This window comes from Balaenoptera acutorostrata, chromosome 15, assembly GCF_949987535.1.
Source record: "Balaenoptera acutorostrata chromosome 15, mBalAcu1.1, whole genome shotgun sequence".
NCBI classification, from domain to species: domain Eukaryota; kingdom Metazoa; phylum Chordata; class Mammalia; order Artiodactyla; family Balaenopteridae; genus Balaenoptera; species Balaenoptera acutorostrata.
In genome coordinates, this window is record NC_080078.1 from 42,465,337 (window position 1) to 42,483,929 (window position 18,593).

The 18,593-nt window shown below is 41.9% G+C and overlaps 1 protein-coding gene and 1 pseudogene across 2 annotated transcripts in view; one reads left to right on the top strand and one right to left on the bottom strand.

The window, feature by feature from the left end:
* The window catches only part of CFAP61 (cilia and flagella associated protein 61), a 262,542-nt gene that overhangs the window by 16,925 nt on the left and 227,024 nt on the right, over nt 1-18,593 (top strand). For both annotated transcript variants that reach the window (XM_007191888.3, XM_057528332.1), the window contains exon 7: nt 11,449-11,581. In XM_007191888.3, the coding sequence (XP_007191950.2) occupies nt 11,449-11,581 (133 nt within the window). The remainder of the gene's footprint in view (nt 1-11,448; nt 11,582-18,593) is intronic.
* LOC103008801 (3-hydroxyisobutyrate dehydrogenase, mitochondrial-like) lies at nt 5,640-6,613 on the bottom strand (annotated as a pseudogene).

Sequence of the window (18,593 nt, forward strand, 5' to 3'; positions counted from 1 at the left end):
CCAGTCACATGTAGGTGCCCAAGGAAATTAAATATTATTATTAATATTATTAGAGAGTTATGTGGGGGAGAGAGACCCATCTATGATAAACTGTGATGCTGTGTAGCTTGAAGGAGGGAAGGACAGAGACGGATGAAGACAGCTTCAACCCCCCCAGGCCCCCCAAATCTAAATATCCATCAACATGTAAATGTTCACAGACTGTGGTACCTCTGTACAATGGATACTACTCAGCAATGAAATGGAATAAACTACGTATACACACAATTGCATGGATCAATCTCAGAAAGCTTATGCTGAATGAAAGAAGGCAGACATAGAAACAAAGACCATATACCGTTGATTTCACTTGTATGATGTACAAAACAGGAGAGGTCAGATCAGTGGTTGCCTCTGGCGGAGGGAAGAGTGATGGTGGGAGGGATATGGTGGGGAGACAGTGCTCTGTGCATTGATCGGGGTGCACGCAGCTGTCAAAGGTCATCGAGCTGCACGCTTAATATCTGTGCACTGTACACTATACTGTTATACCTCAGTGGGGAATATGTAAAAGAAAAGAGGCTTCATAGAGAAGATAGCCTCTGAATCTGGTCAGGAAGCATGAGTCAGAGTTCAGCCAGATGGACAGAATGGGCAAAGGCATGGAGGCAGGAAAGCACCCGGAATGTCTGCTACCAGGCAGGTGGGCAGATGTGAGGAAGAGCAGAACTGTGATGAACAGGCTTTAACTTGCAGCCAGCAGGGAGCACTGAAGACAGGCGTGGTATGGGCTGTATGTTAAAAAGAACTGATTTTCATGTGGCCAGTGGCTTGCAGGGGAGGAGCACAGAGCAGTCTGGCCAAGAATGATGCCGGCTGGAATTCAGGCAGTGACGAATCAAAGAGGTCCAGGTTGGGGAATGGATCAAGGCAGGTGCATAGATGCAAAGAAATGTTTGAGAGGGAAGGTGCAGTTTGATCGCCAATTGGTTAGAGAAGTTGAAGGATGAGAATGAGTTAATGGTGACTCGGGGTTTCAAGTTTAGGGGGGATGGTGGATTCATTAACTGAAAGTGGAAGTAATAGCACTAGATGGACAGGAGACAGTTGGAAATACAGGGCTTCTCATGAATGAGGAGACCATGAGAATAAAGGAGATGGTCTAGTTGAGGGGGAGATTTTAAAGTGAAAAGCAGAGGATTAGAGCACAATTTTGAAAGATGAAAGTGAGCCGTTAATGATTGTAAAGAAAAATTGGAAGAGGAGTATTGTAGAAGTCAAAGACTCTTAAAGTGGCAAATCAAATAATTCGTAGGGAAATAGAATAATTTGAATACAAAAAAGGGACCGTTGGATTTGGTAATTTAAAAGACACAGATGAGATGAATAAAATTGATGAACTACTAGCCAAACTGACCAAGAAAAAAAAAAAGAGAAGATATATCACTGATACCAGTATTGAAAGAGGAGATATCATTACAGATCCTATAGACATTGAAAGGATAAAGGAAGACTGCAACAACTCTATAAATTCAACAATTTGTGTTCAAACACAAACTACCAAAACTCATTTTAAAAATAAGAATAGGACTTCCCTGGTGGTGCAGTGGTTAAGAATCCGCCTGCCAATGCAGGGACACGGGTTCGAGCCCTGGTCCGGGAAGATCCCACATGCCATGGAGCAACTAAGCCCATGTGCCACAACTACTGAGCCTGCGCTCTAGAGCCTGCGAGTCACAACTACTGAGCCCCGCGCGCCTAGAGCCTGTGCTCCGCAACAAGAGAAGCCGCCGCAGTGAGAAGCCCACGCGCCACAACGAAGAGTAGCCCCCGCTCGCCGCAACTAGAGAAAGCCTGCACAAGCAACGAAGACCCAACGCAGCCAAAAATAATTAATTAATTAAATTTATTTTTTAAAAAAAGAATAACTTGAGTAATTCTATACCTATTAAAGAAAAGTCCAGTGAACTTTGGGTGAGAGGGAGGGTGGCTACCTGCCCTGACACTGGCCCCTCCCCCAGCCCCCGCCCATCCTGACTTGCTTCTTCTCTTTTCTTTCCTCTTGTTGTTGTGGCCCTGAACTCTGCCCCTTCCAGGATCTGGGCCTCAGCTTTCTCCCAGGCTCATCCCTTTGGCTCCTCTGCGCCAGTCTTGGCCACTCAGTCCAGTGCTCTACCTCTGGCCACTTGGCAGTTTTTTAAATTATGTTTTGAGAAATTTCTGAAAATTAACTTCTTAGGCTCTTGTAAGTAGTCTCACAATTGCTGTAATTTTGTCTTCATTTCATTCAAAATGAAATTATTAAATAAAATTTAAAAATCTCATTTTTTTTCTGCCAGTTGCTAATTAATTTGGGACATGGGCTCATTTAATAAAATGAATTATATTTTCAAATCAGAAAAAATTTTAAAGAAAAAATTACTCATTGTTTCAGTCTTCTATGTGAGTATGTAACTATACATGCAAATGCAAGTACGTGTGTGTATTCTCTCTCTCTCTCTCTCTCTCTATATATATATATATACGCACATATATGTCTATAGTCATGATAATATGTTCTGTTAATTGTATTTTCCACTTAAGGTAGCAGCTCATCCATCTTCCAGATCAATTTTGTTCTTTTTCATGGCTGTGTGGTATTTCATTGTGCAGTTCTACTATAATTCATTTAAGTATTCCTTATTTATGGAAATTTGTCCTCCTTTTTTTCTATAACAAGAAATGCTGTGGTAAACAGCCTTGTACATATATTTTTAAGCATTCATGCTATTTTTGTCTGTAGTATAGATACCTACAAGTGGAATTCTGGGTAAGGTTGTATTAAACACTAAAATTTTAAAATAGATACTACCAAATTATTCAACCAAAATAGTCATGTCAATTTATATCCTAACCAATAGAGTCTCGTTTTCTTGCACCCTCATTTATGCTGGACGTTTCAGTTATTAAAACTGTCTCCAATACAACAGTAATTCGTGGTAACTGGTGGTTATGAGCTGGTCTCCCGGTTCCCTCCTTCCCACCCCCTCCTTCCTTTCTTCCTTTTACCCTTAAACACTTGAGTGTTATGAGTGCTAACCTTCATGGGGACAGGCTGTCCTGGCCTGAACTAAACCTCACAATTCCTTTCCCTGAGGTCATGCTTATTCAGCCTCTGAGGGTGAAATGTCCTGCTGGTCCAGAAAATCTGCAAGAAGCAATTCACGAGAGGAACATAGTGCTGGTGGCAAAGAGATGACAGAGGGTACTTTGTAATGAGGAAGGGATGTTTATAAAAAGAGAACTTTTTAGTATATAGTAGTGAAATACAGAGATAACTGGCATTATGAGAGTTGATGCTTTTGCTTGCAGAAGGGGAAGTGTAACACATTTTAAGAGGCCCTCTGTCTACAGCGTTCATATTAGAGTTTTGATACTTACAGGTGTAGGACTTCAGGTATCTGGAAAATGTACTTATGTGGATGATCTCCCTCCTTAAGGATACAGGAAAAAAGGACACTTCAGAGTCAGATGGGCGTGGCCCTGCGTCCACTTAGACTGCCTCATTTCTCTTGTTTCCCCCGCATTTATTTCTCAACATCTGTTTCATCAGTTGTTACTTGCACTGATAATTAATGGTGAAGAACACAGTTCTTAAGACACTAAACCAGTGAAGAGTTTGGGGATGTAATTATCCTTCTGCGATTTACCTAGCAACGCATTCAGAGCCAGCGAATTAACGCTGTAATCCCCAGTCCCGTTTCTTTGATTTACCCATGTGGAAAATTGTGCTGTAATGTGCCCCTCTACTTAGACACAAATTACTGAAGTTCCTGTTCTGTATTTTGCATAATATATGAAGTAAAGCATAGCTGCTTCTAGACACACCTTTATAATCTGTAATGGGCTTGATTAATCATTGGTGGTGGATTTGAGATGTTCTCAGATTTAGAAGCTATTGGAATGGCCTTTCTGGGGGGAAACCTACCTTTTTCAAGTCCTCACAGGGATAGGAGAGGACTCACTAAGGAAAGGATTGTGTGCTGTCAGTCAGTGTTGTAAAGTAATTTAAAGTTTCCTTTACATAGTACTGCTTTTTTGCTAATAACAAAAATTAAGTTAGGTCAACATTTAGGACTTTACATCAGTTTAGGACTTTAAAATGTAAGATGTGGTGTTTTTTAAATGCTAACTTCTCATCTTTTAAAGCAGTTATTTGTATTAAGCGTTTGAGAGTCTCATGATTATTAGGAATCCACTTAAGCTTGACTTCTGAGCAATTTCATGTAAATGAACATTCTGATGCTTAAGTGATAAATATCCTAAAGCATTCAAAAGAAGTTGTAGGGCAGTTAGGAATTTCACCACTAGTCTTCTTGAGTCCTGATAAGTGACCCAGCAAATGGATTTGGTTCACAATCCAGCTGGAACTATGGTGTGCCAACGTAGACTTTTGGATCAGATCCCAGTGGCGTAAGTGCAGGGGCCTCTGGCCCTGAATGTGCTTTGAAGCACTTCATTCCGAAGTCGTCCATAACTTGTAAAATCATGACATTTTCCAATGAGTAGAAGCTAAATGGTTCCAAAACCCATGTTAAAGTTTTGAATGGAATATACAGTTTAGAAATGATGGATTTGATTCTCCTAAGGAAGACCACTAGAGGTCACAAGAGATCTTGGAAAGAAAAAGGTGCTTTGTTTTACACATCTGAATAAAAAGAAAAATCTAGTTGCTTAGCTGGCGCCCACTGTAGGTTCTCCAACCCCAAGCTGAAACTGTTCGTGGTAAGGGTTGGTTTAAGCCAAATACATTGCATTTTTTAGCACTACCCCTAAATTGGATTCTCTGAATTTTTCTTTATTCATTGATTTTTTTTTGTCAACATAGAAATTTATTTGAATTCAAAATAATATGGTTATATTTAGGATGATATAATAATTATGTAAAGCACATATCATCGTTGGCTCTGAAACAGTTCTAAAGATGTCATTCTTTTGAAGTCAAAAAATATGTAGTAAGCATGTACAAGGAAGCAAAAATATAAAAAATAAGTTTGCTGAGTATTGGGAGTTGTTACAAGAGGGGCACACCAAGGTAATGTAACAGAGTCCAAATTACATAGCATGCAGCAAGGAGTTCTCTTGCCTTATCAACTCCTGGAAAATGAACCGGTAACCTCAGAATGCAAGAATACCATCACTGGGTTAATAGGACAAACTTTCTGAGGGACACAGGGAGTAATTCACTATACTTCCCCTTTCTCTAACCAACTCCTTTTCTCACACCGATTTCTTTTCTTTCCTCCAGGATAGGTTTTATCCTGTGGGAAAAAAATTTGGTATTATTTGTAAAGTGGAGTAAATAATATCCTGATTGGAGTAGGCAACGTTTTAGCTGACGATGCTCAAGAATCAAACTTTTGAAAAAGGTCAATCAGCTAGCTAGCAGAGACCATCAGTGGCTTGCAGAAAAAAAACAAATTCAGATAATATGTGCTTGCTAAATAGATAAAAAGGATAAGCAGTTAAAAATGGGTGAAAAATCCCAGGGTTTACTGTGACCTAGACAATCAAAAGCAGACAGGTGACCTTTGATTAAGCCCATTTACTTGTGGAGTGAGCTATAAGGGGCTCCAAGATAGAGTGTGGTTTCCAACAGCATCCACAGCCAAAGGGCAAACTCAGAATGTCTCCTCCTCTCGTAGAAACTGGAACACGGATGAGAAGTCTTTTTGGAGTAGCCCTTCACACACATCATCCTGTAGATCTGATGGGTCTGAGTGCCCAGAAAGATTCAGCTCTTCGTGCTGGTAGCAGAGTCTTTTGTTAATCTCAGATCCTTAGCCATGAGTGTTGTTCTGAATCCACCCTGATAGTTATCAGCCGAGGGAACTCCATCCGTCACCCCAGGTACAGGATTATAAGTGTCACTTGACCAACATCGTCCTGAGCTCATATTTAGGATTTTAGCCCAGAGTTTTGGGTCAAGCCCTAACCTGATTCCCAGATTCATAGCTTCAGCAGTTCCGGTCATACTAATAGCTAACAGCGAGTTGTTGCAGATCTTCGCAGCCTGCCCACTCCCAGCAGCTCCACAACATGCCACATTGGAGCCCACGCATCCCAGCAGCTGTTGGGCAGCAGCAGCAAATTCTTCTGCGACTCCTCCCACCATAAACATGAGGTTCCCAGGCCGAGCAGCTCCCACACCACCAGAAACAGGGGCATCCATGAAAACTGCTCCCATTTTCTCAACTTCTTTGGCCAATTCTTTCAAAACCATAGGATCAATAGTGCTGGAATCTATTAACAGTGAGCCTTTCTTCACTTTTTTCAGAATTCCATTTGCTCCAGAATAAGCTTCTATCGCATCGATGCTGGTGGGCAACATTGTGATAATTCTGTCAGCTTTTTCAGCTACATCTGCTGGGGAAGTCACTACCTGTTCACGTGCATCTAGAAACTCTTTGCGTGCATCAGGGAACACATCATAAATACTGAGTGGATAGCCATGTTTCATGAGATTTTTTGCCATTGGACTCCCCATGTTGCCTACTCCAGTGAATCCAACTGGAGTCTTAGAAGCCACTGACCTAGAACACACGGCTGCAAGGCTGGCCACTGCTGGTTGCTGCCGGCGGCTCCACGGAGCCATAAGGAGGCTGCCATGCTGCCCCCACCCTGCCTCCCCGTGGTGACTTCCGCGGCTCCCAGCTCACCCACTGACTGCTAGGGTGCGCAGTGCAGCGGGTGGGATCGGCTGCAGCTATTCATTGATTTCTTAAAGAATATGCACACATATATACACACTCTCTCAGGCTTAAATAAATACAACATTTATGGCATTTAAATATCAGAATCACTTTTCCAACGGTACATTTTTAAGTCTAGCTAATGAAATGCGGATCCTCTCTGGTTGTGGAAGATGCCATCAGACAGGAGAGAGGAGGCCATGCCAGTATTCTGAACACAAAGATAGGCTGCGGCCGTCCTTATGGCCCCTAAGCAGGAACTTTCCATCTGTAAGTTCGCAGTGGTTTCTTTGCTGGCAAGGAGACAACGCACACCTCCCGCATCCAGGGAAGCCACCTGTAGGTTCTCCTCTAGGCTTGTGATGCTACAGAAGAGTGGTCCGGATGCTGAGAGGTCCACCTGCCACCAAGGGACAGTGCCAGCCGGCCGGGCAAGTGTCCTGGGGTCTGGCATCGCGCTGCTCCTTGAAAGCCCCGTTCACTGATGTAGTGGAAGTGGTGAGTGAGTTTGTCCTCCCTTCTCCCCACCTCTGAGGAAGCCAGCAACAGCCACCAGGGCCCTGTCATCCTTCACCTTGTCTTCTCCTGGGTTTACAGGACACCCAGGCCCCAAGTGAGGTGTCCTGAGAGGCTGTTGATTTTCTTCAGTTTCGGATCCCACCCCATTTTCACTGGCATGTTTTTCAGAGTTCGATGGACATTTAGGGGCCTGGATGATCAAACCTGTTTCTTTGGGATGGACCTTTTGTTTCCTCCAAACAAGTTAAAATAAAATAGTCTAGGGCTTCCCTGGTGGCGCAGTGGTTGAGAATCTGCCTGCCAATGCAGGGGACACAGGTTCGAGCCCTGGTCTGGGAAGATCCCACATGCTGCGGAGCAACTCGGCCTGTGAGTCACAACTACTGAGCCTGCGCGTCTGGAACCTGTGCTCCGCAACAAGAGAGGCCGCGACAGTGAGAGGCCTGTGCACCGCGATGAAGAGTGGCCCCCGCTCGCCGCAACTGGAGAAAGCCCTTGCACAGAAACGAAGACCCAACACAGCCATCAATAAATAAATAAATAGATAGATAGATAGATAGATAGATAGATAAATAAATAGTCTATAACCCATTACATTAACACGCACGTGGTCGCCTTCTCCAAGCACGTGCTGGCTGGAAGCTCCAAAGGAAGGTTGATCCTTATTCAGCGGTGTCGGCCTCATTGTACTTTGTGTTGATCAACCCTAACCTTCATAATCATCACCACCTAAACTCTGGGGGTCACGGAAGTGCTGGGCACGTGGCCCTGCTGTGCCCAGCGGCTCCACGGGAAGCTGTGGCTCTCCTCCTATCCGAGCGGCAGGCAGTGCTCAAATTTAAACATTTTACTGAATGAATTGTTTTCAGTAGCCAGGGTGTCTGTTTCCATGGGGCTGGACTTTGTCATATGCCATTTGAGACTCTGCGAGGCTGATGTCATACTTTATCATTAGCACCGGGGCTGATGCAAGATCATAAATCATCGATTACCCCAAGGAATGCGTTTCGTAGAACAAGTTCCTCTTTATCCATTGAGGAAGGGCTGAAGGGAGAGACTCTTCAGAGCTCCATGATTTGGATGTTTTCTTCTTATTCCCAGAAGAATAAGTGTTGAGGTGTGATTATGGGTCACTTTGTTCACGGGCTGCCGAGGGCTCACGATTAGGCTTACGGCCCCAGGTCTCTCTGAACCTTTATTCCTGATTTTTATACCACAAAGTAGTATTTTTGTGTCCATCATATAGATGAAAGCCCATGGTACACAGTGGTAGCTGTCTTGATCCACTTAAGAAGATTAGGATATTGAATTACTTTCACATAATTTAAAATAATTATCTCTATTAATAAATACTGATGTGGACTTTATTTTTTGGCAGGATATTTGAAAGTGGATTTGTTGGCTGTTCTCTCCTAGAATCTTCTTGTTTTGTTTTGTCTTAACCAGTATCGTCCAGGACTCTTTTTACAGAGAAAAGCCATCTCCATTAGCAGCACCCTTTTGCGGGTGGTTTTGCGGGGAAGTGAGGGGTTTCTAGAATGCACTGGGGCCTTCTCGGCCCTTCTAGCCGAGGTCCTGGGCTCTCAGGTGTAGGCAGCTGATGGGGGTTTCGGGGCATATCAGATGGTGGGGGGACTGTGAAGTTCCCCACAGCAGATGCTGCCGGGGGCCGACTGCCTGCCTGAGAGTGACCTTGAGGGCGTCCCCACGCTGTACCCTCCCTCTCTCCTCGTACCTGCCCTTGTGCAGGTGAGACACCAAGGCTCAGCAGCGAGGGGACTGGGCCAGTTTCTCAACCAGGAGAGGCAGAGGCTGATTAGAGGGCTGGGAGCTGCCAGTGTGGAGCGGGGGTCACTCCCCAGAGGCACCCCCTTGGGCCACACGTCCGCACCTGCAAACAGGCCGAGCGACGGCACCCCAGCGCTGTCAGTGCGTGCGGTAGGGCCCCATCCACGTTGGCTGTCACTGTTGCCCCTGGGCTGTGGGCTCCAGGGTGTGCAGATGTCAAAGGTCAACAAAGCCGGAGGATGGTAAGGACAGATTTTAATCCGTAATAACCGTTGTGATAGGGGGAAACATACAGGGTGGACTGAACTCAACTTTGACTTGTACGGAGGTGACTGGGCCTTTTTTTTTTTTTTTTTAAACAGCAATTTTTTTTTTTTCCTTTATAGCTACTTTATTTATTTATTTATTTATTTTTGGCTGTGTTGGGTCTTTGGTTCGTGCGAGGGCTTTCTCCAGTTGCGGCAAGTGGGGACCACTCTTCATTGCGGTGCGGGGACCGCTCTTCATCGCGGTGCGCCGGCCTTTCACTATCGCGGCCCCTCCCGTTGCGGGGCACAGGCTCCAGACGCGCAGGCTCAGCAGCTGTGGCTCACGGGCCCAGCCGCTCCGCGGCACGTGGGATCTTCCCAGACCAGGGCTCGAACCCGTGTCCCCTGCATTAGCAGGCAGATTCTCAACCACTGCGCCACCAGGGAAGCCCGACCGGGCCTTTTTTTTTTTTTATTTTAATTTATTTATTTTTGGCTGCATTGGGTCTTCGTTGCTGCACGCCGGCTTTCTCTAGTTGCGTTGAGTGGGGGCTACTCTTCGTTGCAGTGCGTGGGCTTCAGTAATTGTGGTGCGTGGGCTTCAGTAGTTGTGGCATGCGGGCTCAGTAGTTGTGGCTCACGGGCTTAGTTGCTCCACGGTGACTGGGCCTTTTGAAGAGGAAAGGAGGGAAAATAAAACATAAATAAAACATAAATAAATAAATAAAATTAAATAAAATAAAGAGAAAATGAGGGAGCTGGGAGGGGAGTGAGCAGGGTCTCAGTAGAGTCAGGGAAGTGACAAATTACAAAAAATGGGAAGGCGGGGTTGGTCCCTGTGAGACCCATCTGAGTCACTCACTAGCCCTGATGGAAATTAGGCTCCTGACCTCCCACAGAGGCTGGGAGACGGGGCCTTATCCTCAGGTGTCAGCTGGAACAAACAGGAACTTCTTCTGGCAGCCCTGAGCTTTCTCAGGCAGGCACTTTCAGGGGGTCTCAGGTCATTCTAGGGCTGTGGCCTTGAGCTGTTAGGAACTGTTAGTGTTTGTTCACGTCTTTTCAGGCCTAGTGGAAAAGAGGCTCAGGGTGTTCTAGGCTAGGGTCTGGTCATGGAGTCTTTGTCACTCATTAGATGGAGCTGCTATTAACATCAAAGAGAACATATTAGAAGATGAAGTGGGATGATGAAGATGGCAGAGTAATGAAATAAGGGGGAGGGAGGATAAAGGTAGTAGCCAAATCAGTTACACTAGAAAAAAATAATACGAATATGGAACATTTTCAAAGAAAAGGACCAGGAAAATATATAAGAACATCCTAGACAGGTAAAATAGAGTAGACTTAATCAAGAATCTGCTAAAAAGAAGAAAGGAATGTGGAATATGGCAGCAAAATGGAGGCCAAGGACCAGCATCCTCGTGCTGCTGTAAACCTGGTTCTTGGGTCCTCCTCTCCCCACCCACACTGGTGGTCGAGGTCACGGTAGAGGTCCTGAGTAGGAGGGTTGAGGTAGACGTGCCCAGGATGGTGAGCAGACCTTCGTTACCTTCAAGCCAGCATCTCCCCCTCCATGGAAGTAGAGAGACGTTTTAGGAGTAAAGGGTACCATGGGCCCGTTGCATGGGAGGAATGCATAAACAAGCTTAAATATTCTTTATCTTAGTAATTCCCAGAGTCTTTATAACTGTGACGATCCATGAGGGACCCTATAGCGGAAAAGTGTTTTTAGACAGTGGATTTCTTCTAAGGGGAGGAAGGGCTGCTGGAAGCAATATCATAGAAGCAGTGCTCCTTGGAGCACTTTTGGGAGGTGCTGTGCCCACCTTGCTGTCCTTTGGCTCGTGAGTGATACTGCCCTGCAGTCCACGCCCAGCCGGGCCGAGCGTGTCCCCTCTGCCTGGGACATCCCACCTCCAAGTCTCGACACAGCTTCCTCCCCGTCTCTTCACTCAGGTCTCACTCAAGTGTCACTCCGTGACCCCGTCACTCTCCATCCCAAAGCAACTTACCACTCTTTGAAATGTTCCAGGTGATTTGTTTGTTACATTTTCGTTGTCTGTTCCCCCCATTAGAATGTAAGTTCATTTCGTGGGCGTGTTGCTCTATCCCTGGCATTTAGAACAGGGTCGCAGGAGCAAGCAGAGTAACCAGCACTGAATTTAAGCCTTTCCGGTAAACAGGGTGGAAGATCACGACGACCTCGTGCCAATATTCCTGCACCATGACACCATCCTGAAGGAGACTTATGGCGAATACTTCCTGGCTGAACTCATAGAGGCCCAAGATGAAGAGAATCATGCCGTCGTGTGTGAGGTGCGTGATAACCCACCTGGGGGCCCGCTGAGGGAGAGGGATGAGAAGTGAGCAGCTCTGGTCCTGGTTTGCTGAGCATCCTGGGAGCTGCCTCCCTTCCTCCTTCTAGGTGGTGTGCCCGGCCCGCCTCCCAGCTGTGCCATCACCCACCTCCCCAGGGTTCCCGCTTTAGGTTTTCAGGTTTTACGAGGTCCTTCCAGATGCCCAGTCTTAACAGGCTCCAGCTCAAACTAGATGCAGCTGACTCCAAGTTCCTGGAAAACAACTCAGGCAAACATCTTATCGTTTGGGCTATGTGCCCCTTGGAGAATGTGCAAGTCTTTGGTAGCAACAGTTAAAGCGAGCTTGAGCATGATGGTGGGCTCCAGGTGTGATGGATTTAACTGATGATTACCCTTGGTTTCAGGAGGTGAATTCTATCTCAGAAAAAATTTCTGATGCCAGGATGCACTGAGACCAATGAAAGCAATCTTTTGGGGTAGAGCACATCAGTATATTTAAAAAGCTCCCCACGTAATTCCAATGTGCAGCCCAGGTGGTAAAACATTTATCTACATGATGGAGAACACATCGGGTGAAGAACAGGATTAATTTAGATATACATGGGCGTTAGTTTCTTAAGGTGAGACCTGGCCCTGAAAATTAGATTCTGATATACTAGTCCATGATAGCTGTTTCTTCTACATTGAAATACTTAATTTTTATTCTTTCATGTTTAGGTTTTTGCATTGTCTTTTAAGGACTTGCTTTCAAATATTGTCGTTTGACCTTTAGCTCCAGGCTGGTGACAGAAGGAAGGGTCAGGAAATATTTGGGCCCAGCAGCACCATTTTGAAAAGCCATGTCTTACACGATGAGACAAAAACTACTGATAATTAAAATGATTCATACAGACCCAAATAAGGGCTTTTAATGATCCAACTGTACCTATTCAGTTTTGTCAGGTCTTTGTTTTTTGGAGAAGACCTTTATTTATTTGTTTTTACAGCTTTATTGAGATATAATTGACATATAACGTTGTATAAGATTAAGGTGTACAATGTGTTAGCTTGATACACTTATATATTGCAAAATGATCACCACCATAGCATTAGCTAACACCTCCATCATGTCACATAATTACCATTTTCTTTTGTGGTGAAAACATTTAAGGTCTACTATCTTAACAACTTCCAGGTATATCATAGAGTATTATTAGCAATAATCAACATGCTGTACATTAGATCCCCAGAACGTATTCATCTTATAACTGGAAATTTGTATCCTTTGATCAACACCTCCCCTTTGCCCTGTACCTAACCCCTCATAGCCACCATTCAACTCTCTGTTTCTTTGAGTTCAACTTTTTTAGATTCCACATAAAAGCAGTATCATACAGTATTTGTTTTTCTCTGGCTGACTTATTTCACTTAATATAATGTCCTCAGGATCCATCCTTGTTGTCACAAATGGCAGGATTTCCTTCTTTCTCATGGCTGAATAATATCCATTACATATATGTGCACATATACATGTATACATACATATGTACATACATACATACATACCACATCTTCTTTATCCGTTCATCTGTTGATGATCACTTAGGTTGTTTCCATATCTTGCCTATTGTGTATAATACTGCAGTAAACATGGGAGTACAGAGATCTTTTCAATACCCTGTTTTCATTTCCTTTGGATATATACCCAGAAGTGGAATTGCTGAATCATATGGTAGTTCTATTTTCAATTTTTTGAGGAACCTCCGTGTTGTTTTCCATAGTGTCTGCACTAATTTACATCCCCACCAACAGTGCACAAGAGTTCCCTTCATCCTTGCTAACACTTGTTATCTCTTGTCTTTGGTGGGTATTTTTTTTTTTTTTTTTTTGGCCGCACTGTGCACCACGTGGGACCTTAGTTCCCCAACCAGGGATCGAACCTGCACCCCCTGCATTGGGAGCTCAGAGTCTTAACCACTGAACCACCAGGGAAGTCCCTTTCTTGTCTTTTGATGGTAGCCATTCTAACAGGTGTGAGGTGATAATCTGATTTTGATTTGCATTTCCCTGATGGTTAGTGATATTGAGCATCTTTTCATGTACCTGTTGGCCATTTGGATGTCTTCTTGGAAAAATGTCTATTTAGTTCCTCTGCCCATTTTAAAATCGGGTTGTGTGGTTTTTTGCTATTGAGTTGTATGGGTTCTTTGTATATTTTGGATATTAACCTCTTATCAGATATATGATTTGTGAATATTTTCTCCCATTCTGTAGGTTGCCTTTTCATTTTGTTGTGTCTTTTGCTGTGTAGAAGTTTTTGGTTTGATACAGTCTCACTAATTTTTTCTTTTGTTGCTTGTGCTTTTGGTGTTATATCAAAAAAATTGTTGCCAAGACTAATGTCAAGAAGTTTTCCCCTATGTTTTCTTCTAGGGCTTTTATAGTTTCAGGTCTTATGTTTAAGTCTTTAATCCATTTCCAGTTCATTTTTGTCCGTGGCATAAGATAAGGGTACAATTTCATTCTTCACCATATGATTATCTCATTTTCCCAGCACCATTTATTGAAGAGACTACCCTTTCTCCATTGAGTCTTCTTGGCTCCCTTGTCAAATTTTAGTTGACTGTATATGTGGGAGTTTATTTCTGGACTCTCTATTCTGTTACATTGGTCTATGTGTCTATGATGCCAGTAGCGTACTGTTTGTTTTTATTTTAATTTATTTTTAATTTATTTATTTTTGGCTGCATTGGGTCTTCAATGCTGCGTGCAGGCTTCTCATTGTGGTGGCTTCTCTTGTTGCGGAGCATGGGCTCTCGGCGCATGGGCTTCAGTAGTTGTGGCATGCGGGCTCAGAAGTTGTGGCTCGCGGGCTCTAGAGCGCAGGCTCAGTAGTTTTGGCTCATGGGCTTAGTTGCTCCGCGGCATGTGGGATCTTCCCAGACCAGGGCTTGAACCCGTGTCCCCTGAATTGGCAGGCGGATTCTCAACCACTCAGTCACCAGGGAAGCCCCCATGTACTGTTTTGATTACCATAGCTTTGTAATATTGCTTGAAATCAGAAGTGTGATGCCTCTGGCTTTGTTTTTCTTTCTCAATGTTGCTTTGGCTTTTGGGGGCCTTTTGTTGTTCCACACAAATTTTATGATTTTTTTGTTTTCTGTTTCCATGGAAATGCCTTTGGAATTTTGATAGGGATTAATTGAATCTCTGGATGGCTTTGGGCAATATGGACATTTTGACAGCATATAATTCTTATGGTCCATGAACATGGGGTATTTTTCTATTTCTGTCTTCTTCATTTTCTTTCATCAAAGTCTTGTAGTTTTCAGTGTACAGATCTTTCACCTCCTTAGTTAAATTTATTCCTAGGTATTTTATTGTTTTTGATGCTATTGTGAATGGGACTGTTTTCAGTATTTCTTTTTCAGAGATTGTATTTCTAGTGTATAGAAATGCAACTGTGTGTTGATTTTGCGTCCTACAACCTTACTGAATTTGTTGATTAGTTTTAACAGTGTTTGGGTAGAGTCTCTAGGATTTTCTGTATGTAAGATCATATCATCTACAAACAAAGACAATTTTGCTTGTTCTTTTCCGATTTGGATGCAGTTTATTTCTTTTCCTTGCCTGATTTCTCTGGCTAGGATTCCAGTACTTTGGTGAAGAGGAATGGTGAGAGTGAGCACCCTCATCTTGTTCCTGATTAGAGGAAAATCTTTCAGTCTTGCACCATTGAGTATGATGATAACTGTGGGCTTGTTATTATTGGCCTTTGTTACGTTGAAGTATGTTTCTTCTATACCCAATTTGTTGAGCATTTTAATCATGAAAGGATGTTATATTTTGTCAAATCCTTTTTCTACATCTATTGAGATGATCATATGATTTTAATCTTTCACTCTATTAATGTGGTGTATCACATTTATTGATTTGCATGTATCAAACCTCCTTGCATCCCAGGGATAAGTACTGCTTGATCATGGTGTATAATCCTTTTAATGTGCTGTTGCATCCAGTTTGCTAATATCAATATTTTGTTGAGAATTTTTGCATCTGTATTTATCAGGGATATTTATCTGTAGTTTTCTTTTCTTGTAATGTTCTTATTTGGCTTTGATATCAGGGTAATGCTTGCCTTATAAAATGAGATAGGAGTGTTCCCTCCTCCTTAATTTTCTGGAGGAGTTCAAGAAGGATTGGCATTAATTCTTCCTTAAATGTTCGTTAGAATTCACCAGTGAAACCATCTGATCCTGGGCTTTTCTTTATTGGGAAGTTTTTGATTACTGATTCAATCTCCTTACTTGTTATTGGTCTGTTCATATTTTCTATTTCTTCATAATTCAGTCTAGGTAGCTTGTCTGTTTCTAGGAATTTATCTGTTTCTTCTAGGTTATCCAATTTGTTGGTATATAATTTTTGTTAGTAATCTTTTACCCTTTGTATTTATGGAATCAGTCGTAATGTCTACTCTTTCCTTTCTGATTTTATTTCAGTCTTCTCTCTTTTTCTTAGGTAGTCTAGCTAACAGGTTGTCAATTTTGTTTACCTTTTAAAAAAACAGCTCTTAGTTTTGCTTATCTTTTCTATTATTTTTCTGGTCTCTATTTCATTTATTTCTGCTCTGATCTTTGTTATTTTCTTCCTTTTGCTAACTTTGGGCTTAATTTGTTCTTCTTTTTCTAGATCTTTATGGCATACAGTTAGGTTGTTTATTGAGATCTTTCTTTTTTCTCAATGTAGGCATTTACCACTATAAACTTACCTCTTAGACCTGCTTTTGCAGCATCCCACAATTGGTTTATTATATTTCCATTTTTGCTTGTTTCAAGATATTTTTTGATTTCCCTTTTGGTTTCTTCTTTGACCTCTTGGTCTTTCAGGAGTGTAATTTAAAATTTCCACATACTGTGAATTTTTCAGCTTTCCTCCTGTTATTGATTTCTAGTTTAATACCACTGTAGTTGGGAAAAATACTTGGTATGATTTAAATCTTCTTAAATTTGCTAAGACTCATTTTGTGATCTATCATATGATGTATCATGGAAAGTGTTCCATGTGTTCTTGAGAAGAATGTGTACTCTGCTGCTGTTGAATGGGATGTTCTGTACACGTCTGTTAGGTTGATTTTATCTAAAGTATGAATCAAGTCTAACATTTTCTTGTTCATTTTCTCTCTGGGTGGTCTATCCATTGTTGCAAGTAAGGTATTGAAGTCCCCTGCTATTATTGTACTGTTGTCTATTTCTCCCTTTATATCTGTTAGTATTTGCTTAATATATTTAGGTGCTCCAATATTGACTGTATATATATTTATGATTGTTATATCTTCTTGATGAATTGACCCCTTTATCATTATATAATAACCTTCTTTGTCTCTTGTTAGTGTTTTTGGCTTAGTCTGTTTTGTCTGATATAAGCATAGCTACCCCTGTTCTCTTTTCGTTTCCACTTGCGTGGAATATTTTTTCCATCTCTTCACTTCAAACCTATATGTGTCCTTAAAGCTGAAGTGAGTCTCTTGTAGGCAGTGTATTGTTGGGTCTTGCTTTTTATCCATCTAGCCACTCTGTATATTTTGACTGGAGAATAAAATTCATTTACATTTGGAGTAATTATAGGTAAGGACTTACTAATGCCATCTTATTGTGTTCTGGCTGTTTTGTAGTACCCTTGTTCCTTTATTCCTTTCTTGCTGCCTTCCTTTATGAATTGATGATTTTCTGTAACGAGATGCTTTGATTCCTTTTTCTTTATCTTTTGTGAATCTACTGTAGATGTTTGCTGTGTGGTTACCATTGAGGCTTACATAAAACATCTTACAGATATAACAGTCTATTTTACACTAAAGACTTAATTTCAATTGCACACAAAAATTTTACCCTTTTACTTCCCCTGTTATGTTTTTAATGTAACAATTTATCTCTTTTTATATTACATATTCATTAATAAATTATTGTAGCTATAGTTATTAAAATATTAAAATTCTTGTCCTTTAATACCTACATTAGAGTTACATGGTTAATGCTTCACCATATTAAAGTTTTAGCATATCCTGAACTTGACTATATACTTACCTTTACTATTGTGTTGTATATTTTTATATATTTTCATGTTATTAATTAGCATCCTTTCATTTCATCTTGAAGAAATCCTTTAAGCATTTCTTGTAGGGCAGGTCTAGTCGTGATGAATTTCCTCAGCTTTTGTCTGTCTCAGAAAGTCTTTCTCCTTAATTTCTGAAGGACAGCTTTGCTGAGTAAAGTATTCTTGGTTAGCAGTTTTTTTTCTCTCAGCACTTTGAATATATCATCCTGCTAACTCCTGGCCTGTAAGGTTTCTGTTGAGAAATCTGCTGACAGTGTTATGAGGGGTTACCTTGTAAGTCCCAAGATTTTTTTCTCCCACTGCTTTCAAGATTCTCCTCTTGTCTTTGATTTTTGAGTTTTATTATAATGTGTCTTTGAGAGGATCTCTTTAAGTTGATTTTATTTGGTGACCAATGAGCTTCATGAACTTGGATATCTATATCTGTCACCAGATTTGGGGTGTTCTTGGCCATTATCTCTTTAAATAAACTCTCTGCCCCCTTCTCCCTCTCTTCTCATTTTGGAACTCTGGTGATTCACAAATTGGTCCTTTGGATGGTATCCTATAAATCATAGGATACCATCCTGTGACCCTTTTCATTCTTTTTACTATGTTCTCCTCTGACTTGATACTTTTAAAGTTCCCGTATTCAATCTCATTGATTCTTTCTTCTGATTGATCAAGTCTGCTGTTGATGCTCTCTGTTGCATTTGCATGTCATTTGTTGATTCTTCAGCTCCAGAATTTCTGGTTGGTTCTTTTTATGGTTTCGCTCTCTTTGTTCAACTTCTCATTTTTTTTTTCCACACACACACACTGTATTTTATTTTTACAAGAGATAAATAGACTGACACCAAGCATTGTACATGGATGACCACAATAAAAGCAACAGTGATTGCAATTACCAAACATGAAACACACTCATACTATGTCATAAT